Source organism: Drosophila yakuba, chromosome 2L (genome assembly GCF_016746365.2).
Source record: "Drosophila yakuba strain Tai18E2 chromosome 2L, Prin_Dyak_Tai18E2_2.1, whole genome shotgun sequence".
In the NCBI taxonomy this organism is placed as follows: Eukaryota; Metazoa; Arthropoda; class Insecta; order Diptera; family Drosophilidae; genus Drosophila; species Drosophila yakuba.
This window is the reverse complement of record NC_052527.2, coordinates 14311741-14336826: the sequence shown is the minus strand read 5'-3', so window position 1 is coordinate 14336826 and position 25086 is coordinate 14311741. Positions and strand designations below refer to the sequence as shown.

Genomic DNA, 25086 nt, shown 5'->3' with positions numbered 1-25086 from the left:
ACCGCTATCAATAGCTTGAGAATACACTTTGCAATGATGAAAGCCCAAAGCCTTATAACTACAATTTTATTGGCGCTGATTAGCAATTTGCATTCGCGGGTAAAGCCAAGATGTTTTATTTTAAGATTATGAATACTCTTTTAACGTATCAGGGGTTACTATCACACATTTAACTCGCAGTACTGAACTGTTCTCAATGGCTCAGTAGAATCATATAGTTGGATGATGAGTTTTTAAGGTCGAGAGCGCAGTGACTCGTTTTTCATGTAAGAAAGTTTGCTCAATATGAACTGCAAAAACCGGTCTGTTCTGCTGGGGAATGACAGACGTCCATACATATATGCAGGCTAAAACAATTTTTAGTTCATTCAAAACTTCTCTTACGTGATAAGGTTACATGATAATAATAATTTTGTTTATTTCTATAGCAGTTTTTGTTTTTTGATTTATTTGTATTGATTGTGTTTCCGAATCTAAAAGCAAAGCCCCCATTTAGTTTAAAGTTCCTTTCGAAAAGACGTGAACCTCTGAATAACCAGCTGAAAACGTGACTCTTTAAGAATAAATCTATATATATATATATATACAGCGTGATCAGCATCGATCGTAAATTGAGTGCTATGCTGGCGGACTACAGTTCAGTTTGAACAAAGCACTCGGAGCGGTCGCATGTTCCGGTCAAAAATCGAGAATGAAGTTCGAAAGTCTTCTGATTATCTGCATTAGCGTGCTTCTTCAATTACAGGTAACTCACTACATTTCCCACCATCCAGCATCCGAAAAATAATACTATTTTGCCTTTATAGATGGGAGCAACTATGCCTATGGGCAATGCACTCCAACCTTCTGTGTACGCACAAGCTAGGAGTTTCAACCTGGATGAAGAAATAGTAAATAATATGCGGCTCAATAAAAAGCCGTGGATTGTCACAGAAACTAAACCGAACGGTGGGGTGATCAGGCATATCTTCGAGTTGAGCCACAACGAAAGGCTACTCTCAAGGAGCACGCAAGTCATGTTCCCACAATATCAAGGCAATCTTGAATTTCTATGCCAGTGGCAATCGTTATCAAAATGGTTCAATGACTTTGATATCCTGCAATTTGGTTCGCAATTTATTCCTTTTGGAGTAGATCGCATTCCTCAAAATTGTCCTTGCCCAGGATATCCCTGTTTGAATGAGCAGGATGAAAGGAATTTAGGGCCTCAAGACGTCCCCAAAGGAAATGAACGCGTTCCCCATAGGGACTCGGATTATGATAGAGGGCCGCCAAATCCAGCTTCACCACAGAGGCCAGTGGCACCTACGCCGACCCTGAAACCCCCAACCTTGGACAATACGGAACCCATATGGGTTCCAGTCCCAGATCCAACAACAACCGAGCGAAGTTCGGTCCCACTGCCCACGACTGCACCCAAAGGCAAAGGATCTGACCCGGTGATCGATGACTTTTTGGCAAAGGTGGATCTCACTGTCGCGGACATCAAGGAGGAGGATGGCCAGTTGGTCACCACAATCACGGACAAACAAGGACGAGTTTTAAGTGTCAGTTTTGCACTCAGTGAGAATGACAAAGGGCAACCGCGTGCTGCGAACTAGCAAAGTCAGACTTTGAAAGTATATACATATACAGAAAAAGTGAACAAAGAAATATAACAAATATAAAGTCTTAACAGCCTAACAAGATTAGTATAAATAATATGAATACACTTATGTTTACCCCCTATGTTTCTTCTTTTAGTAACAAAATAATATATAAACAAAAGTATCGAAAACTTTTATCGTAATTTCTTGTTCATTACAGAATGATTCAGTTTCTAAAACCAATTTAACAGAGAATATTTCCAGGAACTTGCAATAAGGAACATATAAAAGCTGTGTTTTTACTAAAGTAAAATATATTTGCACTCTTTGATAAGAGCGACTCTGCGAAAGCTGCTGATAACCTTAGTGTAGCCACTGCGAACAGAAGCGACGAGCCTAGTCGACTAAAAATTTGAAATCAGTTTGATTCTGGCAATCGAAGTCTTTACAAGTGACGCGGAAAGATCTAGAATGCAGTGCTCTTATATACTGGCAATCTGTGTCAGCTTGCTGCTCCTGAAACTGGAGGTAGGTCATGGAAATCCACAGAAATCGGAAACTGACGTCATCTTTTGCTCACAGCGAACAGCAGCCACTTCCGTTTCCGCAGGACCGAGTCAGGAACTTATAAATGCGGCCAGGGCAGTGGAGTTGGATGAAGTTGGCTTGCGAGAGTTGTGGAAGAGCAGGCAGCCGCTGGTTATCAGAAAACAAAACGATGCTGGACTTGTCACCACTGTGACCTATGAGCTAGGTCCGGATGGCAGATCGATTTCAAGGAGCAGGGTTTTAGAGAGCATCCTGCCTGCTAGGCTGGAGGATAATTCCGCCTCCAAGCCCCGGGAAGATTGGGAATATGTGCCGAGTCCAGGGCCTCAGCTCCGCCGTCCCATTGGAGAATCTAGTTTCGGGACTGGTAATTTTGAAACTAATGTATTTGACACGGGTTTCCCGAGGTCTATATTGTTTCCGAACTGGGAGCTGCCAGCGGGAGTGACTCCGAGAGTTACAACTAGGACGGAAACGGATGGCTTGGGACGAAAGGTGACCATCACAACTAGATCCTACAGCGGCACTCTGCTCCCAGGAAGTAATGTGTTCAAGCAGACATTCCCCGACATCTCAGAAGAGCCTGGTCCAATCAACACAGACTTCAACCCGGCCCAAAATCCGAACACTGCATCCTTCACCCCATCTCGCACTGCACCTACTGATACCAACTCTGTACATCATTCCCGACCAAGTCAAGGGGCTCCCGTCTTTGTGCCAGTGATTGACTCAACGCCCACCACCCAGCGGCCTTCAGTGCCCCTGCCCACCCTCGCAGCAGCAGGAGCCGGCGGATCGGACCAGGTGATTGATGATTTCTTGAAACAAGTGGATCTGAGTGCCTCAGAAATCGAGAACTCGAATGGTGAAGTGGTCAAGACGATTCTGGATAAGAACGGTAGAATTCTTACCGCCAGATTTGTTCTAAGCACCGTCAAAGGAACTCAGGAAGGTCCTCAACAGCCAAAGCCGACCAAGTAAATATCAATATTATATAGAAAATGTCGCGTTATTTGTAAACAATGCTTATAAGCACAGAGCGCAGTTAAATAAATGAGCTTATCAGCCGGGGCAAACCCAGAAAATATAATACAAGTTCTAAGTAAATCTATCCCTGAAATGTGACCTTTATATAGGTGGGAAATTGATAAGGGGTATGAGTTGATACATAGTTTTTAGCTCAATTGAAATGGTGGAATGCCTATATGTGCGAACTTACCTGTTTGTTTATATATAAGCAACTGTAAATATACGTATATAAGAAACTACAAAGCGCTCTAAATTATTCAAAGGCTACTCGCATACATGGATACATTTTGGGAAATTAATAATTCTTTATTTTCAGATCGTTGGCCAAATTAATTAAAAAGCATTAATAGTTTTGTATAGCTAATTTATTACAAACAATTTTTTGTTTCGCTAACAACTGAGCTGTAAAAAATAAAGAGAAAGGAAAAATATAAAAATATAATTGGGATAATAAAAAATCAACCAAATAATATAAAATAATAACATTTTTGAACTAAGCTTGATTAACAAAACATTTCAGCAAAGGAAAAAGCAATTGCATCCAAAAATAATTCAAGCATTAGGAGATCAAAATCATAAATATAAAAAACGCAAGGCGGAGCGCGGAACGAGAAATTCAATTCGAATTTCACGGCAAACTGATTAAAGCACGTCGAAAAAACTATTGCATAATTTTGTGCGCAGCTCAGTGCAAAGCGCATTTGGTGGCCGAAAGCAATGTGTTGGTTATGTGTTGGTTATGGCTGATTTGGTTGCAGTTCTTTGTAGTCGTGTGGCTGACAGCCTGGCGGTAGTTGTTGGGCCGAGAAAAGTGCTTTTGTGTCATTGTCTTTCTCGCTCGTTAGCATTGCATTAGTTGGGTTACATTTATAAGCCAAGCATGTCAGAGAAAAGAGAAACTAGATTAGTAAAATTTGTTGTTTTAGCGAATGCATATGGTGTGGTAATCGTGGGGAAAGCATTTTTTCTTAACTCTAAATATGCGGGTTAAAGCCAAAAGAGCAAATAATTCTTGCGCTTTGGATAACTTAAATCAATTTAAAAGCATCGCCTTCCTTTGGGCGCTATGTAAAATTCAACTACGCATAAAATATGTTACAAAAAGCATTAATATTTGAAGAATTTCGGTGAGTCCTTTGTTTGATTCGTTTACTGAATAACCATATTAAAATATATTAAAATATGTAGGTGTATGAATTACTAAATTTTGTGGCATTTTTTCTTATGAGATATTGTAATAAAGGTTTCACATCGCCAGCGGCTTTCAAATTTAATATAATACGTTCAATTGCAAATATATATGGCTGGGAATAAAAATTGCCCAGTGATTGACAACGTTTTTTGTTTTTATCAATATCAATAGTGTAAATAGTGTAAATTTCAAAGAATTTAAAAAAATGGGTAAAAGTAAACGTATTGCTCGATAAAACTTTGGTTGCTCATTTGAGATCGGATATTTCCCTTCAACTAACTGGAGTGGAATCTATCAAAGCTTCTCAACATTCGCTTAGGTCTAGAGCGAGTACTTGAAGTCCTTACTCACCAGATTGTCGAACCGCAAGGCATCCTCATCGCTGAGTCCCATGCTGCGTGTCAACTGCAAGTACGTGGAGGTGATGGGCTTCAGTCGCTCCAAATCCAAGGGCGGCAGCGGCAAGGATAGCTCCACAGGCGGCATGCCGCGCAGCTGGGGAATGCGTAGTTCCGGCAATGGCTTCGGTGGACTGGGCAGCTCCAGCTTGAGTGGAACAGGGGTCGATGTGGATGGTGCATGTCCGGTTTTCAGGCTGGAAAATATAGATTTCGTTAGATTGATCGGAGTGTGAGCGGCATCCTTGCGAGCGGCGGAGGCGGCTGTTGAAGCCACGGGAGGAGTGCGTGCGCGCAACAAGCTATCCGGAGAAGTCTTGATCATCGGAGGATTGGGTGGCGGAGTCGCGGCCTTGGGAGGGGCCAGCATCTTGCCAGGGGCTGAGGTAGTGGTGGTAGGGGTCGTAGGGGTTGGTGTGGTCGTGGCGGTTGAGATGGTGGTTGGATAGCTGAGGCTCTGCAACAGGCTGCTGCCGTAGATGGGCGGTGCTAAAACCGGTTCGCCGGCATAGAAGCGCCTCATGAAGTGATAGTATCGCAGCAGATTATCCCGCGACTTCAGCAGCTGTGCATCAAAGCATTGGCCACTTGGCTGAGATTGGGATTGCGACTGTGATTGCGATTGGGACTGGCACTGGGACTGGATTTGGGACTGAGTTTGGGACTGGGGTTGGGGACAGCTTTTCGGGTCAGCAGGGGACTGATCTGGCGGACTCGGCGTACGTTGCAACTGAGACTTGATACGGATTTTGGGCACGCTAACAGGTGTGGTTTCAACAGTCGCCTCTGCCGCCTGCGGTGGCTTGGGGCTTCGGCTCTGGGGCAGTCCAGTCCACAGGACATCCAGCTGAGTGGCACTCGTGCTGCTGGCGATTCCCGCACCCGCACCCACAGCCAAGCCACTGGCCATGGAGGCCTTGATTTCGGCACTCGAGTGCCGACGGCGCTTGGCCGTTGGCCCCGCCTCCAGCGAGCTCTCCGTGTGCGATGAGTAATTGAGGTAGTTCTCCACTTCGGAGGAGCTCTCGTTGCCGGCCAGGTCGGAGTCCTTTCCGCCCCCCGATGGTGAGGAGGGGCGTAGGTTCTTCTTGCACTCGGGACAAATGGTCAGGAAGCGGGTGACCGCCTCACGGGGCAAGAACGCGTAGGTTTCAGTGATCTGCGGCGAAGAGATAGATAAAGATAAAGTAATAAATGGGTTAGGGATATAAATGCAGTTTTTAAGGAAACTAAAATGGTTTCTATGGCACACTTAAGTGGACAAAACATATTTATCTAGTATTGAGTAAATAGAATCCTAACGATGTTGCATACTCTACTCACAATGCGGTAGGTGCGCTTTTGACCCGCGTGCATGCCACTGCGACCTCCCAGTTCCATGTGCACATTGTAGATGATGTCAAAGAACTCCTCCACACAGGCCACCTTGCGGTAGGTTCGTCGACCGAATCCCTTGCTCGTGGATGCGGCAAATAGGTCCACATCACCGGGATTATCCGACAAGATGGCCGAGCTAGGAAGAAGTTTCAGGCAGCGTCGACTGCCTGGAGCCTCTTCAAAGCCCTCGGGTCGATTGGTAGTAAAGCCTGTTAGGAAAAGATATTGCACATGATATTCCACTTGATATTCCCTGTCACTTACCCTTTGTCTTGACCCAAAAGCGGAACTTGGAGCTGTCGGGGCGACTGTGCTCCTTGCCCTCGAGTGCCTTAAGAATTCGCGCCTTCTTGCGCAGAGTTATCGTCTTGGTCTTGGCCTGATCGCCATACGTGCTGAGGGCCCACGGCTGGAACAGCTCGTAGATGATCTCGCGCTCGGCCGACGGCTGCTCCAGCTCGTCCACATCCGCATCGTAGGCCAGATCGGTCTCCACCTTGCCCACAGTCACCGGCGAGCTCTCCTCGCGCTCATCGATGGCATAGAGCTTCCTTTTGCTGCTCCTGCCCTCCGATGAGGCAGTCATCGCCGAGGACTGTGGGTGAGGTGACTCGGACTGGTCTGAACCGGGCTTGCCACTACCATTCGAGTGCTCCATGATGCGAATTTCGGGGGTCAACTCAAGCACACACTGTTAAAAGGACTCAGACACTAGCAAAATCAAAGCCAAGTCCAAGCGATAATCGATAACATGGGGCAGAATTTTGTGTGAAATTAGAATTTCAGCTGAAGTCAATTCTTCGTTTGGTGGGATTTCTCTGAATGTCCTGCAAAAGAAAATTATAAAGAGTTTTGATAGTATATTTCCACGATAAGCTTACACAACTTAAGAACAATTAATTTCATTAAAAAACTTAGTTCTAAGGCACAATTTATTGTTACATATACTGCACTTTCTAGATCAACAAACTTCTGATTATGTAAGAAATCATAATCTTAAATACTTGTTGCCGAATTAATTATTCGCACTGTATAAGATGCATACTTTTTGTATGTCCAACTTGGGTTGAATGGGTTCGCGAAATATCAGACACAATTTTATTGAACAAATATTTAACGAAAAGTCAACAAAACGATGAATTTTTTAACAATTTTACAAATTTAACAGAAATCCCACAAAAACGAAAAACAAGGCTCAGATCTTTTCGGCTCAACAAATAACCAAAGGCCAGAAAAGAAATGAGTAACAGCGAACGCGACGCGACCGAATGAAAGTTCAAACACAACTGACTGGCCAACTGATCAACGTCCCGCCGAGAAGATCTCGAGGAGATGCGGATGCTTGAAGGTCTTAGGTCCAGTCGAAGACAGGCTGGTCCAGATGCAAACCGGTTGATCGGGCATCTTTGAACTTTGAACTCCAGCCCCGAGTGCCAGACAAATGCCAGCGAAGCCAGCCCCCGAACACGCTCGCCTCGTCGTATCTGCCAGATAACCATAGAGTGCCTACCTCAATAAGTTTGCGCAATTGCTGGTCAGCCGGGATTTGCCCGGCTGAACTTCCTGTTGCCGAGCTAAACCAACCCGAAGATGACTACTGCTACTGCTAAAGTCACCCCTAACCCGGCGCTTAGGTGTTTTGCATTTTCACTAGCATACTTTTGGGCAGCAGCGCAGAACGGGAAAAGCAGGAAAAAAGTGCCGCTCGTTTTCCCAGCCATGAAAAGCGGCGATGACGTTTAGAGGTCGGCATAGCCACCCACCCACCAACCCATCCAAACGACCGCCTGTTGCTTCCCTTTTTGCCTTCAAGTGTATAGTATATTATTTCGTTTGTTTTGCGTGAGTTGTTGTGAGTTTGCCAGCGAAGCGTCACAAGTTGGCCACTTGATAATAGCTTGTTTATAACGCGGTAAACTTGTGTTGTTCCAAAGAAAAATAGCAGAAATAAGCAAGTTTCTGAGTAAAAAAAATTAAGGAAAATTGCTGAGGAAAGTTGGCCGTCGTTTATGAGGCGCGTCTAGAAGCAGACTTTAAAAATACCACTATATCTTATTCGGCAATGGGATGGTCCTTAAAGAAGTCGATTTCCTCTTAGGGGTGATTCTTAATCTCGGATATTTCTTGTTTTTTATGCTCTCAGAATTATCTTGCCTTGCCATTGGTCGACCCAACTATCCCAGAACCGGCTTTATCTACGTTACTGCTCCGTTGATGTGACTTCTGTCCGCATCTCAGGATCTCAGTTTTGGGTTCAGCTTAATTACTGGACCCGGCCAGAAATGATGTTGAAAGTACTGAAAACTGGTTGATCATGAGCATCCTGCATATATTTACTATAAAACGCATAACGGGTATTTGTAACGAACTTTTAGAAAATCCCGTAGATTCACGTTAATTTATTTTAATTATGTTGTAATTAAGGAAACAAATTTTAAAGTTTTAATTTTTATAGTTTTTATTGATCAACGCACTGTTACCCATGTGACAACTAAAGATTTTCAGCTTTAATTGCGTGTTTGTTACTTAAGACTTTCAGAAGTTTTATCCTAAAAGTAATAGGGAGAATTATTATTGATATATATTATGTTTTGGCGCTTGTCTCCGATCTTGGGTTCCTTGAGATCGCGTTCGATATTCTTGGATCTCATGTACCAAGGAGTCCCAGAAATCCTTCTTTGGGTCTTCGCCTGTAGAACCAAGATCATATTTAGGTGTAGCAACGCCGTATACCAGAAAGGTTAACTTGATAAAACACTTTTCACAATTTCTGTAATTGCAACATTAATAGTACTAATAAAACACTTTAGTTGTAATTGCAAATGCAAATTGATTACCAGATCTTGCTGATAAGCACAGTAGCTACAATGAAAGAATACTATGCGTGTGATCAGTGGGCTATTATAACGCTAGTTTCAACTTGAATTTTGTTTTAATTTTAAGTTAGCAAACTCCACAGAGTCCATGAAAGCAGTTAACTTTCAAACTGCTGGTAAATTGGGGGTTGGACAACCGGTGTTCATTAGTGGCCGTGGCCTCATCGCGTATGCATTGAAATTGGCAGTCAGATGTGAAAAAATCAATGCATGTCTGAGTAATCGATGCGCCTAATGGAATATCTAAGCTAATAAGGTGGAGCATCCCGTCGTCACGTCATCCGCCAGGAGCCAGATGAAGTTAAATGGTGACTCCGTTCGAGGACAATTACCGAATCGACTTATAGACAAACAATGGATGGCTTTTGCCCATTTGGAGAGCTAATGTTTGGCCGCCTGGCTGGCCGGCAGGCTACTTGTCATTTGGTTAGCAATTAGCCGACTGACCAAATAGCATGAGTAAATAGACTCCCTGACTAAGTAGTTGATCCAGAAGGAGCGACTGGTTTCTCGAGGCAGCCAGGCGGGTCAGCATCTGCGGCAGGACATTAGATGCAAACAAGTTTGGCTCCGGCAAGGAAACTTTCTCACGCTCAATACCCAGCATCAGCATCAGCATCATCAGCAGCAGCAGTAGCAGCATTCGCATCTGTGGCCGGACACGGAACTTTTATAAGAAATCCCTTTATCGTTTTGCTGAACTTTCACATCAAAATTTCAACGGATTCGGACCCAGAAGCAGGCCGGTTTTCCAAACTGGACAACAGCATCGAATGCCGCTGAACTTTGACACGCATCCCGGCCAAGATGAGCATCCACATCAACCCTTTCCCATCTTCGGAGCAGAGCAACCAGTTTGCCGCTGGTCACTCCTCAGCCTCCGCTGGTCACTTGGTCCCCGTTTATTCGGGGTGGGTTTCCCGCCTGCACCAGCTGATGTTGCTGTTGCTGTTGCTGTTGCTGCTGATCTATGCCGATGATTTGGCCCGCATCGCTCCTTTTCTTTTCCCTGCTTTTCGGCAAAGATAATGTCCAGTTTTGGTCACATCTCTGCTTGCTCCCGAACTCCTAGCTTCATTTGTGATCTCGCTGCTGATGCTGTGCCAAAGGACACCAATAAAAAGTCCACACATTGCCACCATGAGAGTTTTTATTTCAGATGCCAAAAGGAAGACGACCTTTGCTTTGCTTCAAACCTGTTCCGTTTTCAATGGCCTGTTACTGGGCATGAATTTGAGTATATTCTTCAGGATTTTGCAATTCGGAAATATCTAAACTTTAAACAAAGTAATTAATGACGCAAAAAAAGATATGTTTACAGCCATATGATGAAGACTATTTTAAGTGTTTAGCTGCCATTTGAGTTCAACAACTGAGCTTTGACTCATAGCACAAACTGATTCAGTAACAGCCAAAGTGAACTATTTTTAAAGGCACAGCAAAATCTGGAAACCAAGAGTTTTTGTTCAATTAAGAAAAATCAATATGGATAATAATGGCTTGTTTGGCAACCTATTTAATTGGTGCTGCCCATTCTAGAGATTTAAAAAGCGAAACAAAGCCATCGATGGGCATGTAATTCTATGAGAGATTTGGCGATCCGGACGCACTGCAGCTGGAAAAACTGATTCGTTGTCGGCCACAACAGGCAGATAATGAGGCATTAACATGGGCACCGGGTGCGGTATTATTTGCCGAAGGGAAGATGCAATTTTCCGCACAAAAAAAGAGTTGACGCTGGGCATGATATGGGTGTGGGTAGTGCGGTGGTGCAAGGTGGGTGGTGGGCAGTGGGTGGTGCGGTGGTGCGGTGGGAGTTGGAGTGCGCTGATGGTGATGCTGCTGCGGGGGGTGTAAGCTTAACAACGCAACATAAATTAACGCATATTTCAGTTGCAATTTAAAAAGCGCACAAAGCGAACGCAGCCTGCAACGGACGATGGCGATGCTGGCTGCGCTGCCAGCGCTTCAATTATTTGTTGTTGTTGCTCCTGCCCTCGTTGTTGCTACTGTTGTTGTTGTTATTGTTATCATTAACATTGGTGTTGTTGTCAAAAGTGCCAGGGCAGCGCATTATTCCAGCGCCCCATTGCACGCACAAAAAACGAATAAAACCGACAACGCCCCAAATGCTGCAAAAAATGCGCTCCCCCCTCCTGTAAGGATGCATCGATGCGCCTAAAAGTATGCAACGCAGTGGCCGCCCATCTGTCTGCCCTGTCCCCCCAATTCGCACACCATCACACATTTCGCACAAACACACACGCGCACACACACACAGATGCAAATGCATACACAGTGCACATTCGCGCTGCCTGTACATTATTTACCTCTTGTTCGTTTTTTCCCGGGGACAGCGGCGGCAGCGCGTTTTTTACAAGTTTTATTGCATGCGTGCGCGAGTGAAAAATAAAATATATAAAAATATATATCGGTACCGCTCCTGCACGAACGACCACGGCCACCATTGGCCTCCATGGCCGGCGAACGAACGACCGCTCAAAAAATGAACAAAAAGCAAGAGAGATGCCCAAATGCGAAAGTGCGTGCAAGCAAACGGGCCAGCAATGTCCTGGATGCCCAGGATCAGGGTACATAGGTGCACTGATTGCCTCCATCGAGTGGGCGGTTGGGGCAGCAGGAGGGGCTGCAGCAGCGACGGCAACTGCAACTGCAACGGCAACGACGACGGCAGCGGTGACCATAAAAAAGCCCAGCAGGACAGACGCCGGGGCCAATGGTGCGTATGTGTGATGTCGGCAAATGTTGGCCGACAACAACAGCAAAAACAGCAGCAGCAGCAGCATCTGCAGCAGCGGGAGAGGAAAAATAAATTAAAAATTGTTGGAGCCGCTGTTGCTGCATTTTTCACTCGCATTGTCGTATCCCCATTTTTTAAGCTCTGCGCAAATATATTGAAAATATTTCCCTTTTTTATGCCTATATTTATTATATTATTTCGCTTTTTCACTGTTTGTTCGCCTAAAAGCGCACATTTTTTAATTGGGTTAGTAATTGAAATTTATCGAGAGGCTTCCACGCGCTGCTAGCTCCAGCAGCCAGGCAGTCGAATCCAATATACAAAGCCAAATGAATTCTAACGCGTTTTGGACAGCTCACAGCTCGCAAACAAATCAAAAAAGAATACTATATCTCATAAAAACGGAAAGAATCGAAAATGTTTCAGCTGAAAATCACCATAAAAAATGGCTTTGTTTGCAATAATGCATTTTTAGGTATTGATTTCTGTTGGCTGCTATGTTTAAAATTTTAATTTATTGTGAAATTTGTATCACGCATACTTAGCTGCTTTCATGCTCCTGTTTATTTATTTAAATATTTTTATTAACGAATAATTTTCATATATGTTTATATAATAAACAGAAGCTCGGGAGCAAATTTTCCAAGCTCCCTCAAAATTAAGGTGCCGACATAATGGAAATTTACTGGGTCATCTATAAAAAATGTATTATTTTTAAAAGATTCCAAGCTTCTTTGTACTTTGAAATAAAAAATCACAAAGAAAGCTAGATTTTCCTGCAGCAGTTCTAATTTATAAAAACAAATAGGTAGATTAAGTGTTGAAGAAAAGGAAACTATGATGTATTTTTAACTGAGTTCTATTATTTTCAATAGTTCAACAGTTATTCATTTAAACCGAAATGTTACATTGTTAAAAAACTGTTTTATACCAAATGAGATCACCTTATGATCAGAAACTAGTCCTATCCGGATTCCAATAGATAATATAATTTTGGGAAAATTTTAATCAAAAGTTGTGAAACGAAGTGACTACTTTTATAGACTCGACTGCTAATACTGAAGTTTTTAAATAGTTAATATAATCTTGGAAGTCTTTCCTAGCCTTTTTTAAACTAAATATGCTGTTCGTTCTACGTTTCATTTATAACTGAAATAAATATTGTCATTTCCAAATCTGTAATTTGTATCTGTAATGACTATTACAAAATTTTAAACTATTTTAAATCACATTTACCTGTAGGCGTTGGGATACCTGCTCAAAGGACTAGACTGAAGTCTAATGGTAGTGCGCTGTGTTGATGGTAAGACAAGCAGCCAAAGAAAATATAAGGCCGAAAAATGTTATTATCTTAGAATACAAGTGTACACGTATAATGCGTGCTATAGTCAAGACATTTATTAATTCCATCCAGTCCGGTCCGAAATTAGAAACCAAAGTGAGCCACACACTGTGTGTGTCTTTGAGGGCGACTTGGGAGCAAGTCAGGAATTTATGGCCCGCTGCAGCTGGGGTTTGGGTTTTCTTGAGAAAGTTTGACAGAATAACCCCTTGGAGTATACGCAGTGGATGCAAAAACTGCATCAAAGTGCAGTGGCAACAACAACGACAAACACAAAAATGCAATTACCGAAATGATAACAAGGCCTACGAGCGCATAAGGCTTCGATGGACATTGGACAACGGACATTGGACAATGGACGGAGTCCTTCATCTTGGACTTTGCTTTTCCAGCTCAAGATGTTGCTATGGCCGCATTGCCATCTACATGTGTATGTGTGCCAGAGTTTGTGTGCCAACGCACGTGATGCTGTGTGTGTGTGTGAAGTGAAGCATAAAATATATATTAATATACAAGTGTACAAAAATGCAATATACGATTGTAAAATACCTTGCAAAGACGAGCAAATATTTGTTTTCTACATTCATTTCGTTCCGATCTATCAGTTCTTCAGTTTGATAAATGCAATTCGAAACGAATATATTTGTTAATATTGGAACCCAAAAATAATAGGATCAAAGATAAAATTTGAGGAAACCAAAAGAACTAGCAACATTACTGGATTTCCATACAATCTTCTAGCAAAACACATTGTGTTGACCCTCATTTAAATAACGAACATCCCGAGATACTCGTAGTTTCCATGCCCAGTGCATGCAGATCTTAAAACACATTTCTGTTTCCATGCCTCTCTATAAATATTCACATACATAGACATATTCATACATATATATATATATATAGATATGCTTACGCATCTGTGCGTGTGGCTGTGTGTATTTTTGAGCAAGTCAAAGATTTTCTATTAAATTTTAAATAATTCAATTTTACATTTTACCAAAAACATTGCAAATGAGTAAAGTAAACCCAGCCCAAACACACACACACGAGCACACCAGTGCAAAATGCAGCTGCATCTCTAGACATTTTCGTATACATACATACCTGCATTTGTGTCGGTGTATCGGTGAGGTGGCTGCATCTTGTCCAAAAATGTTTCATTATGTTTGTCTTGCAACTCGCACTGTCCACTCGAAGAAAATCTTAAGCCTGCCCCACCGCCCCCCACCCCGCTGCAACGCCTTGCATTTTGTGAAAATATACTGCATATGCTTAGACGTTGCATTTCACACTCAAGTGTGCCTGTGTGTGTGTGTTTTCTGGGTGGTTGGGTGGTGCGTTTTCATTTGGTTTTTCGCCGCACCACTGGCCCAGCCATAAGGCACACATAAGTTTCTTCTGCTGGCATCCTGTATATAATTAGGATGTGCCATGTGCCGGGTACAGTTTTCTATGTACCAGAAAGTGCGTTGCACTACATAAGAATCCGGGTGCGTGTGTGTGTGCGAAGGTGCGTGTGCGTGTGGGTGTGGGTGTGCATTAAAACGAAATGGTTGCAAAGTTAGTTATGCCTGAAAATATCATTATGATTGCACTAATCACATACCTATTCTAGCTCCTTTCGATTATGAAGATTTTGATTTAAAAAGATCGAGGATTGTAATATTGGTAGCAACAATATAGAGCTAAAAAAATATTTCACACAGCTCTACTGCTCATTAATAATGTTCTGCTGAATCTTAAAGACGTCGTATATATATTATTTCCCAAACTAACCATATCTGCACTGTCAGTAAATTGCAATAACACAAAAGAATGCGAATTCAATTATTTCTTAAACGAAAGGGAGTTAGCTTCGTTTTCTTTCTGCATCTGCAATTTCACAAGCAAATCCTGGGAGTTGCTCCAAATATTCGCATTCAAGTGCAAGTCGCAGGACATGTGCCCCGCTACCCCGCTAACCCGCTGCCCCAAGGATCCTAAGCCCACCCCCTCCCTCTGTGCCCAATGGACAGCACTCTTCTTGGACCTCGTAAAGTTCAGCACACACTGTCCAGAATGTGACGGCAAATGCATAAATTAAAATTGCACATAAATTTTGCCATAAGAAACGACACCCAAGAAGACCCAACGACTACGACAACGCCGCCGTTGACCCCCACGGACAGCCCCTTAAACTCCTAAGCAACTGCCACTCCACACCCCCACACCCCCTGCCCACACCCTATCCACCCCCTCTGACCGAAATGCGTACTCGTAATTTGTGCTTATTGTGCAAGTCCGATGGCCAAGACGGCAGCGGCGGTGGGCGGTGGGCTGTGGGCAATGGGAAGTGGGCGATGGCCAGAGGGCCACCACGGGGGTCACCATGGGGCAGGATGGAGCCCGAGGAGCGGAGACTGTGCCAAGATGCACACCAAGCCACAAAAGAAGCGGACAGCGTCAGCACCCACACCCCAAGCACACTTAGGCGTACACTGCGGGAAAACGCAAGAACTATACCAGGTAACTTGAGTATGCAGTCAAAACGGAAGCGTAATAATCGAATAGTTCTAATTATTCCATTATAAGGTCAGACGACAAAAGACCTTTGCACATGAAATCAAAAACAAACGAATAACGTATGGAAATTATATTAAGCATTTCCTGAATCTTTGATTTTTATTGGTGATTATGCATTGTAGATCTAACTAGGAGTAGCAGGATCCCTACAGAGTATTATGTTCTGACTATAATAGACTTTGTCCTAATTTATCTAATCCTGACTCTCTGCCGCTCTTAAGTCGATCAATACCAAGTCTTTAACACATGAATATATATCTTACTAATATTTTGTTATTTATTGTACACTGTATGCTTAATTTGCAAACTAAGCTACTGGATAGGTATCAGCCATAGCTACTAACATTTATATATTTCCTCGTTCCTTAACCATTTCAAAAATGCGCCAAAAAAAAGAGAAAATTTTGTATATAATACCTATAATAAAATATTAATCGAAACAATGACGATGTTTGGCTTAGTTCAAATTGTGCAAAGTAATAAAGCTAAATAATAACATAGACAACTTGAAAGGGATCTATTATAGTCGTAAACATAGTCATAGTTATCTTCCTCAGATGAAAACCCTAATTAAAGTGAAAGCTTGTTAAAAATAGTAGAAATATTTTAAAAACAAGATCATTGTAATGTAAGTGCTGAAAACCTTGATCTGTTTTAACATGGTAAGGCATCATAGCTATTTTGCCTGTCGTTGAAGTGAAGTGTTGGCTGGCAACCAACACGAATATCAAGACCGCCAAGGATCTACATTTTCGCTCAGTGCACTTCGACTAAGCGGCGCAGTTCCTGTGCCTCTGTATGTATGTGTGTGTGTGTGCTAAAATTGAGGTAGGCCGCCGTATTGAATGCTTGGGCGAATGCAGAACGCATGCAGGGGTGGCCAATTGGGGGTCGGAGGTCAGGGGTCGCAACTTGCACTCATCATCAACTCAAACTCAATCAGCAGCAGCAACAACAACAGCAACAACAGCAGCAACAGCAGCGGGAACAACATTAACAACAAGAAGGGCATCGGCAACATCGCGACAGTGCGTTTGTGTGCGTGCGCGAGTATCTGTGTGTCGCTTTTGACATTTACTTTATGTATTCTTCGCATGTAATGAGGTAAGTGGGGAGTGCAGGGGGACGGCCTATGTACGCGAATCGTGCTACGCACATTGCCACATACTCGTATGTGCATTGCCGTTAATTATATACTTTACACGATACGCACACAGACACACACTCACACACACAGTCACATGCTGGCGGGGGAGACAGGCGGCGATTTTAATGTACAACAAAAGCGCATTGTTGTTGCCGCCGAGCGGAATTGTGTGCGGTGGGTGGTAGGTGGTAGGGGGTAGGTAGTAGGTGGTATATAGGTGGCACCCACTCTCTCTATTTACAACAACTACTAAGTGCGTGCCACCTATATATGCACTTATATCCTCGCTATGTACAGCCTTAAATCGCTTTGTTAAACTTGTAAATACAAGAAAAAATAATTTTCCATTTTAACTCTCTTTTTTCACGCACAAAAACGTGTGAAGTCGCGAAAAAATGACACAATCTGGTGTGGGCGGCCAGTGGTTGCCTTTGCCATAGGCATAGGCATAGGCATAGGCACAGGCACACGGGTGGCAGCAGCGCATCCCTTATCATTATGACAAGAGGGGTCAGCCCGCCTTTTTGGCCGGGGGCGTGGGTATTTGTGTTTGCACTACACTTTTTTGCAATAGCAGCAGCGACCACAAAGGAGCTTGTTGCTGCCCTTAGTGAGTTCGGTTGAGAGGGCTTTCGAACTCGCGAGTGTATTTGTTGGTGTGTGCGAAACCACCATATGTTTATTTACCCAATTGCGAATTTGTTTGATTGGCGAAGTCAGATAAAGTGGATCAGGAAAAGCAAAACAATCAGGTATGTAGCACATACTATCGCTTATTATAGCCTGGTTACTTGGCACTATAAGATCATGACCGAACGGCAGTTATAAAAACATAAAACGCCCAATGACACTTCGAAATTAAAAAAAATGACAGTTAATGGCTTAAATTTAAATTTAAATTTGAATTCTCGTTCCATTCCCCTATTCCGCATTTCGCTATTCAACACTGGTGCCAGTGTTGGCGAGCACGGAAACACACAGGCTTTGTCTTCCAGTGGCTGAATTTGGAACTATTCAGTGCTGTTGACTTAACGCCATCTACCGGCTTGTCTTCCAGTGGCTGAATTTGGAACTATTCAGTGCTGTTTACTTAACGCCATCTACCGGCTTGCAATACCGGTGTAGAGTTCAGGTAGAACCAGCGTAAAATACATCTGGCGTCTGGCAACACTAACCGTTGTCAGCATTTCAAAAGAATGGCATCCCCAAGGTTATTAATGGTGTGGGCACACTTTTGGCGCGCAATTTAAAAAAAGTCTGTACATAATGAAGCATTAATCTGCCTGTCAACTCAGTTTAAATTATTATTTTAACTTAATTCATCAAACTTAGCTTAGTTTCCCTTTAAAGTAGCTAAATTTGTATTCAATTGTATTGATGTGCAGTTGCTTTTGGCAAAATGACTAATTAAATTGGCGCCAAAATCCCTTAATTTAAACGCTGCTTGTTAAACATTATAAAATTTATTTTTCTCGAAATTATAATTAATAATAAAGACAGACAACATTATCATTTGTTATAAGTTTGTTAATGCATGATGATCTTTCACTGGACCCAGGCTAATTTTATTCCTATAAAAAGAGATCCAATATTAGAGAAGTCCAAAATAGAATAATTGAAAACTTACCTCGAAAATCTCCCGATAATGTTAGCAGTTGTAAACGGATTAGACGTAAAGGAATTATTTTAGTCGAGAATAATTGATCATTTTTAAAAATATCATGCATAAGCAAATGTATACAAAAGTGCAGGAGGAGAGTAAATGTGACTGAAAGTTTAATCTAGTTTGGATCGATTTTAGAAATTAGGCTATTGATTGGACGTTGGAAATAAATGGAAGAAGGTTGTAAAGAAAACATGCCAAAATATTGGGATAAAAATGGGACAATTTCTTACAGCTTACAGTTTTACTTTCCGCAGGGGAAAAATGAAATCAACTGGTTATACATACACGCAGCATTCCTCCAGCTGTTTTTTATTTGAAATCTGTGGTTTGACTAGCTGGATATTTGGGTTTTGTTATATAATTGTTTCTGTTATGGGAATATCGTAAAGAAGGAACTGGATTTTAATTTGGATTTCAGCTGGTTGTTGACAAACTGCGCGGGGATCAGAATTTTCCTTTAGTAAAATTCGCCAAAAACTCTATTTTTGGGAAATTAGTTTCGAAATTTTACCACTTTGAATATAAACGTCAAACGATTTGGTTTCTGGTTTTCAGTATACATAACGCTTGCTTGTCCATTCGTCACAGCGTAATTGCTACGTAATCTAGGCATTGATTTTTTACAGTGTATGGTGTTGTCTTGCAATGAGTTTATGACAATATGAATTGGTTTCCATGAACATCGATACAGTATATTTACATTTTCGTAATATATGCGTGAGTTCCTTAAGCCTAACTCTCAGCTTTTTCTAGAGCATAACACAATTTACCTTTCCGACTTCAGGATGCAACGTCGACTTCGTCCTCAGAGTCCTCGTCCTTGGTCCAGGGATCCTTAATTTTGTTGGGAATAAAACCTAATGTGTTTTTGGTATTTCTGTCAAATCTTTTCTTTTTGAATTTTTATTATTGAATAATAATTAAAATTTTACAATCGCTTTACTCGGTTTTGCTTCTGTTTCGTCATTGTTTCCTTTCAACTTTATATTATTTTCCTTCTATAATTTACTATTTAGGTCAAAATGACCAATTTAAATTTTCTTCTAATTTTTTATGTCATATATCTTGTGTTCTTTAGTTAATTCTGTATGTTTCTTTATACGCAATTATTTAAATTTAAATACTAATAACGACATAAAAAATCAGCGCTTTTCTTTTGTTTTCTGTTTTTGTTTTCTCTTTTCTGTGTTCTTTGTTTCTTTTCACGTTTTAAAATTAATTTAATTTAAATATTTACTAGGTTACGATTTCATCCCGCTTGATTTGGTTTTTACTAAACCCTTTTTAAATGACTAATTAAATATTAATTTAAAGTTTTGTGTGTTTTTCATTTTATTTTTTTTTAATAGAGAAAGGAGTTTGGTTTTTGCTTTTTATGTTTTTTAAGAAATTTATACTTTTTATGTATATTTTTTAAAATTCTTTTAAATGCAACTAGTTGTAGGAAAAAGTTTCATTTGTTTCAAATATTTTCTTTTATAATTTATTACATAGTATACTATATATATATTTATATATATACTTGTTTGTCTGTGTAAAAAGAAGTATATACGTATGCACATATATATCCATGTAAATATACACATATATGTATAAACTGTGTATTAATGGTTGATGAAGAACTATTTTCCAAACTGTCCTCTTTATGCACTAGAACTTTATTAGTTATAATCTCCATCATTCTGCTCCATTCTATGGCCTCGATAGCCGGATAGCCTTACTATTTCTATGTATTTATTTACTGGGGTGACTTTTTCTTTAAAAATTGCTTATATGAAAACTTTCGTTCAACTTCAGCTAATTGGATATTGAACATAATCCAGTTATTGATTGCTATTTGAAAACGGCCATCAGATATTTCAGTTGGGCATTTCTGGTTTCCGGTTTCCGGTTTCCGGGTTGCTTTCTCTTCTTGTGTTTAAATAAGCACATTTGATGGAAATGTATAAAAGATTTAAAATTAGTTATTGTTTTTATTTTTCATGCTGGCAGCTTGTTTGCTATGTTTTCTATTATTATTTCTTTAATATTCTTAAGCGTTAGGATTGAAATCTATCGTTAATCGTTCTCACTGACAATCGCATTGGAAAAGCATACAAAATCAAACACTTGTTTATCAAAAACATTAAGAAAAGTCCCCACAAATTTCAACCATCAAATTTCCCATACATGGGTTTTCAAGCTATTCCTGTGGGTATACAACAAAATGTACAAATAATTTCACCTTTCATCAAAATATACCAACTTCCAAGTTCTCATATTATTTTACATTTGCAATCTTTTATCAAAAGCTAAACCTTATCTGTAAATGTGGTTCAATCGTTCAAAAATAAAACAAGCGAAAAAGAGTGGATCAGAAATCTGTATAGTTGGGCATACAAAATCCGCATACAAAGTGACGTTGAAAATGTCCTTTAACCGAATCACATAAAAACGAATTTCCTCAATATTCATATTTGCTTATCTATTTCTTCGTTCTGTTCGTTACTCGAATTACACTTATTGTTGCTTGTAAATCTATTTCTAGTATGTTTTGTTGAGTTCGCCTTTCTCAGCTCTTTGGATAGAGTCTTAACAATTTATGGTTTTCTGTGTAGCCTAGTCTAAGTTGAATGACATCGTTTAGTTGCTAATCATATTTCCATTATTGATTTTGAAATCTTATATGTTTTTGTTTCGTGACTTTATGTCTTTACTGTGACCCTTACGCGTTTGTTTGCTTTTGCTTTTGGTTTTGGTTTTGGTTTCGGTGTGTTCGTAATATTTATATTCAAAGAAAAAATCTGATTGTTTACATTGCACAAGATTTACAATTAGAAGCAGAATAACTGTAACTTAAAAATTAAAAAGCTATTCCATTTCGAACTTTTTTCTTTGCTCATGTGTGGAAAGAAAAGTCTGTGTGAAATTTCGACCAACGCAGCTTTGCTTTTTCTTCTATTCTCGGCCATGGGATCCTCTCTATCAGGAAATACGCAGAATGCCCAGGGATCGTCCTGCTTGGACTTTCCCCGGCTCATCCTTCGCATTTCCCAACCGATCACCCGGACCTTGGTAATTTTTAAGATTTTTGTTTCTTGTATTCCTTGTCTGGTCATCTTGAAATTGTGTGCTTGGCTAGTTGGCGGACAGAAACATACAAATTGCCATAAACTGGCCATCGAACAACCGAGTGTGTGTCCTGTGTGTGTTGTGTTGTGTTGTGTTTTGTTGTGTTTTGTGGTACAAATATATGAAAAGTCGGGTCAGACTGGCCCACGCTAAACTCCATCGTATATATACATATATCTGTATAAAGCTCCTTGGTTTATATGTTTTGGTTGTTGTGGTCTGTGATCAGTATGTTTTCAGTGCGCTCGACACTAAAGCAAGCACATAATTACCCATGCACCGGCATGTTACGTGTTCTGGCGTCTGTTGGGTTCATTGTTATTGGTATTTTGGTATATTGCTATATCTCGAATGCTCTACTTCTTGGTCTGCCTTGCCTTTTGCCTTTCATTTGCAATCAAACTATTTGGCCTCTTCACTGTTCACTGTTCACTTTCAGTGTTCTGTGTTGAATTGCTTTCTGGTGTCGTACAGGGCCCTCAACTTTGAGTATTTAAGTACTTTAAACAAAAGAGTAAAAGTTCAAATGATAACAAAATAAAAAATGTGTGAGATCAATACCGAAAGTTACGACTGTTTGCTGTTCTCAATGCGCTGAAGGAGCGAACTCTTGCCCTCGTCGTGGACCTCGCGCAATAGTTCGATCGATCATCGTTTGCATCACCAAAAATCATGCAATTCATCAACACGCAGATATTATTGCTCGCAACCATTTAATTTATAAATTCATTTCCTCGGCAGCGCCAGTCCACATGAAATGCAATCCATCGGATGCATTTCACATGCTGAGCGCCTTTCTGGGCTCAAATTCACCTGCTGTGCCGCTCGTCAATTACTCATTTTCACTCGCCCATTTCACTCGCATCTTTTTGATTTTTCTTTTTCATTTTTCATTTTCTCTTTTATATTCCAGTTAATTTTCTTAATTCCAATTCAGATTGGTTATTCTATTGGTTTTGGTAAGGTTTACGGGGAATGTTTGGGCTTTACTCTTAGGGGTTTGCTTTGATTCGGTTTGGTTTTCGATTTATCAATTGGTTTAGACATTGAGTTTAACATAAGACTGGTGAGAAGAGGAGAGGGGAGAGGGCACTAGATACACAGTACTGGATATGTAGGGTTAATTGGTTCTGTTTCGGAAATGCAGTTTCGCTTAGAGGGGGGAATGTGGCGTAATCACCTAATTGGCCTAGGTACTAATTGGTAGCAAAAAGTTGCTCGGAACAAATCTCTGGACTGACTTCAATGCTGAAGAAGAAGTTACAAATTTAGCTGTCCGTCTGTATTCTGTATTCTGTATTCCTAATACGTTGGGTTTTCATCTGGTAAACGCGTCGCAAAGTTCCCACCTACGTTTCCTACTATAAAGCTCACAAATCGAAGTCTTCCTAAAGGTTTGGAGGTTTGGGGGCTTTTGTTCTGCATTGAAGTCAAAAAAAAAGTTTCGAAAACCCATGTGACTATTTGTATGAAAACGCCTCGCTTATCCTATAAAATATAACATATAAAATCTAAAAAGAAAATATACCCGTTTTGCTTGCTTGTCAAACATATATGTATATATATATATTCAATGGAAGAAATCTAGATACTGGCTTGTGGGGGCTTGCGGGAAGTGAGGGGATTTCTTGGTTTACCATTATATAGATTTTTGTATAGAATTAGGAAAATTGGAATTAGTTAATTTTTAACGTTTTAGTATATGATGTTGGTTTAGTCTCTTATTTGTTTAGTGTCTGTTTGATTTTAATGAAAGACTTTTAAACGAGAGTTTTATAATTAAATTATTGTGTTTTCAGAGACGATTTTTAATTGTTTTTTTTTGTGAATTTTTTTTTTTTGGATTTTTGGATGTATTATTTAGTTGATGGTTTTTATCATGTATTTTCCTATTTTTTTGTGCTTTTTAGTGTCTTTTTTAGTTTAATTTACTTAAAAAGTTTCGTTATTAATTTAATAATTAACAAATTGATTTTATAATAAAACCAATAACAATAACCACCTCGCCCATATGGCTACGAGACAATAATATGTGGTGCTGATAGTAGTACAGCTATTGTGGCTAATATTGTGAACATTGTGAATATGATAAGGCACAGTCTGTCAACGACCATAGCTGCAAATTTCCAATCATTGGCAATGTCATTGCACTCGTCATCTTTACGTAGCTGTACATTCGATTGATTATTTATGTCAGTTATCAGAGTTATCACAGAGAAAGAGTGGGTTAGGTTGGAGAGAAAGAGATGAAGCGAAGAGTTAAACTAGGTTCAAGTCATTTTTTCGAGTGCTAAAACTAGGCTGCGCATGCAAAGTAATTGTAATTGTATTCGGAACGCAATTCAAGAGCTAAAACAGTGGTTAGTACAAGTGAAGGCGTGATCTGCGCAAAGCGATCTGCGGCACTCGCCAGCTTACCTGATCAGTTATAAAGCGGATTTCCTTTAAGATTAAACCTAATTCATATTCAGTTGATGATTTGATGCACGTGTGATGTGTGACCGCGTCCGGCATTCGGGTGCTGCCAATGGGCCCAATGCTGCCATCGTCGCCTTGTCTGCTTGGTTCATTTGGATCGGACCGAAAACGAGAGAGAAAGTTGGCACCTGAGTGGCTGGACTCACTTGACCCAATCCCAAATGTGACTCGTTACCCATAGACCGTGCGGTAGAAGGCCGGGTTGTGTGGCAGTGTTCCGCCGGGCGTCATGGGGCGACAGTTGTGCCGGAAGTCATCATCGATGTCTAGTACGTTGGCCAGCAGCGATTTCGACGAGCTTCATTGCGGGGAATAAGGTCAGCTTTAGTATCTTTCGAAGAAATGTCCAATGCAGTATGTTCCTGCTTTCGCTTTACACTCGAAGAAAGCGGAAGCAGGAACAGCGAAACTCGGAAAGTGCAAAAATTGGAACATCGATAGGTTGATCATTACATACTTTGGTTTAATTTAAAGTCAGAAAAAAAGAATTTAGATCTTAAGTCATATCTAAATTTATATCTAGACTCAGCAAAATATCTATATTTTCGTATAGAACATTCTCAAATGGGAAATGCTGATGTTCCGCGACTCAGAATATATTTAATTGAAACGTTTGCAAGATCAGGCTGAACACACAGACTATGCGTATATAGAGTAGTCTGCAGTAGTAACACCAATTACACCAATAATTAGATTAAGTACCGCTCTTTCAGCTCAACGTCGGAGAGTATCTGGTGCTTCCGCTCGGAGGAGGTGTCCGAACAGGGCGTGGTCGGGAACTCCAGGATCAGCGGGCGTCCTGGGCGACTCATTCGCAGTATCCATGGCAGCCAGCACAAAAACACGATGCGTATCTAAGCGGCAGGTGGCGAAATGGAAACGTTTAGTGGGACGGGCTCGGGAATAATCCGATCAAAAATCAAATTTGATGTATTTATGCTCGAATTGCGTGTGCGAAAAGTTCGTGTCTGTGGATGATGATTGCCTCCCTCTGCCTGGGTGTGTGTGCTAG

The 25086-nt window shown here is 41.0% G+C and overlaps 4 protein-coding genes and 2 long non-coding RNA genes across 9 annotated transcripts in view; 3 read left to right on the top strand and 3 right to left on the bottom strand.

Moving 5' to 3' along the window:
* The first annotated feature begins 593 nt into the window (after window positions 1-593).
* On the top strand, window positions 594-1771 carry LOC6528210. Its single transcript, XM_002089236.4, has 2 exons — window positions 594-745; window positions 807-1771. The coding sequence occupies exons 1-2, from the start codon at window positions 692-694 to the stop codon at window positions 1599-1601; spliced, it is 849 nt and encodes a 282-aa protein (XP_002089272.3). The 5' UTR covers window positions 594-691; the 3' UTR covers window positions 1602-1771.
* A 188-nt stretch (window positions 1772-1959) lies between these two features.
* On the top strand, window positions 1960-3225 carry LOC6528209. The gene is made up of 2 exons (XM_002089235.4): window positions 1960-2114; window positions 2169-3225. The coding sequence occupies exons 1-2, from the start codon at window positions 2058-2060 to the stop codon at window positions 3114-3116; spliced, it is 1005 nt and encodes a 334-aa protein (XP_002089271.1). The 5' UTR covers window positions 1960-2057; the 3' UTR covers window positions 3117-3225.
* Window positions 3226-3330: 105 nt separating this feature from the next.
* LOC6528208 (histone acetyltransferase KAT6A) lies at window positions 3331-6954 on the bottom strand. Of its 2 annotated transcripts, XM_039370496.2 has the most exons (4): window positions 6396-6954; window positions 6078-6340; window positions 4708-5913; window positions 3331-4063 (listed from the first exon to the last, which is right to left on the bottom strand). In XM_039370496.2, the coding sequence occupies exons 1-4, from the start codon at window positions 6787-6789 to the stop codon at window positions 3902-3904; spliced, it is 2025 nt and encodes a 674-aa protein (XP_039226430.1). In that variant the 5' UTR covers window positions 6790-6954; the 3' UTR covers window positions 3331-3901. The 2 variants fall into 2 exon arrangements, with proteins under 2 accessions (XP_039226430.1, XP_002089270.1); XM_002089234.2 differs by lacking the exon at window positions 3331-4063 and having other exon boundaries at window positions 4619-5913.
* Window positions 6955-8571: 1617 nt separating this feature from the next.
* LOC120320770 lies at window positions 8572-10385 on the bottom strand. Its single transcript, XR_005560312.1, has 2 exons — window positions 8969-10385; window positions 8572-8901 (listed from the first exon to the last, which is right to left on the bottom strand). It is a non-coding gene; the product is annotated as an uncharacterized LOC120320770 (long non-coding RNA).
* Window positions 10386-12887: 2502 nt separating this feature from the next.
* On the top strand, window positions 12888-13677 carry LOC120320751. Its single transcript, XR_005560291.1, has 2 exons — window positions 12888-13071; window positions 13124-13677. It is a non-coding gene; the product is annotated as an uncharacterized LOC120320751 (long non-coding RNA).
* Window positions 13678-18266: 4589 nt separating this feature from the next.
* Window positions 18267-25086, bottom strand: part of LOC6528206 (neuronal acetylcholine receptor subunit alpha-7) — a 55691-nt gene continuing 48871 nt past the window's right edge. For 2 of the 3 annotated variants that reach the window (XR_006245127.1, XR_006245128.1), the window contains exons 11-15: window positions 24777-24928; window positions 24250-24372; window positions 24015-24153; window positions 18447-23764; window positions 18267-18390 (exon numbers count right to left, since the gene is read on the bottom strand). Coding sequence is in view for 1 of the 3 variants with exons in the window: in XM_002089232.4 (XP_002089268.1) it covers window positions 23612-23764; window positions 24015-24153; window positions 24250-24372; window positions 24777-24928 (567 nt within the window). In the remaining 2 variants the exon portion in view is untranslated. Of the gene's footprint in view, window positions 18391-18445; window positions 23765-24014; window positions 24154-24249; window positions 24373-24776; window positions 24929-25086 lie in introns of those variants that run through there. The other variant, XM_002089232.4, reaches the window with a different exon arrangement.

Coding starts and splice junctions, on each gene's coding strand:
- LOC6528210 (XM_002089236.4), top strand. CDS start 692: ATGAAGTTCGAAAGTCTTCTGATTATCTGCATTAGCGTGCTTCTTCAA. Junction 746..806: donor GCGTGCTTCTTCAATTACAG/GTAACTCACTAC, acceptor TTGCCTTTATAG/ATGGGAGCAACTATGCCTAT.
- LOC6528209 (XM_002089235.4), top strand. CDS start 2,058: ATGCAGTGCTCTTATATACTGGCAATCTGTGTCAGCTTGCTGCTCCTG. Junction 2,115..2,168: donor TGCTGCTCCTGAAACTGGAG/GTAGGTCATGGA, acceptor TTTTGCTCACAG/CGAACAGCAGCCACTTCCGT.
- LOC6528208 (XM_039370496.2), bottom strand. CDS start 6,789: ATGGAGCACTCGAATGGTAGTGGCAAGCCCGGTTCAGACCAGTCCGAG. Junction 6,341..6,395: donor CTTTTGGGTCAAGACAAAGG/GTAAGTGACAGG, acceptor TTTTCCTAACAG/GCTTTACTACCAATCGACCC. Junction 5,914..6,077: donor AAAAGCGCACCTACCGCATT/GTGAGTAGAGTA, acceptor TCTTCGCCGCAG/ATCACTGAAACCTACGCGTT.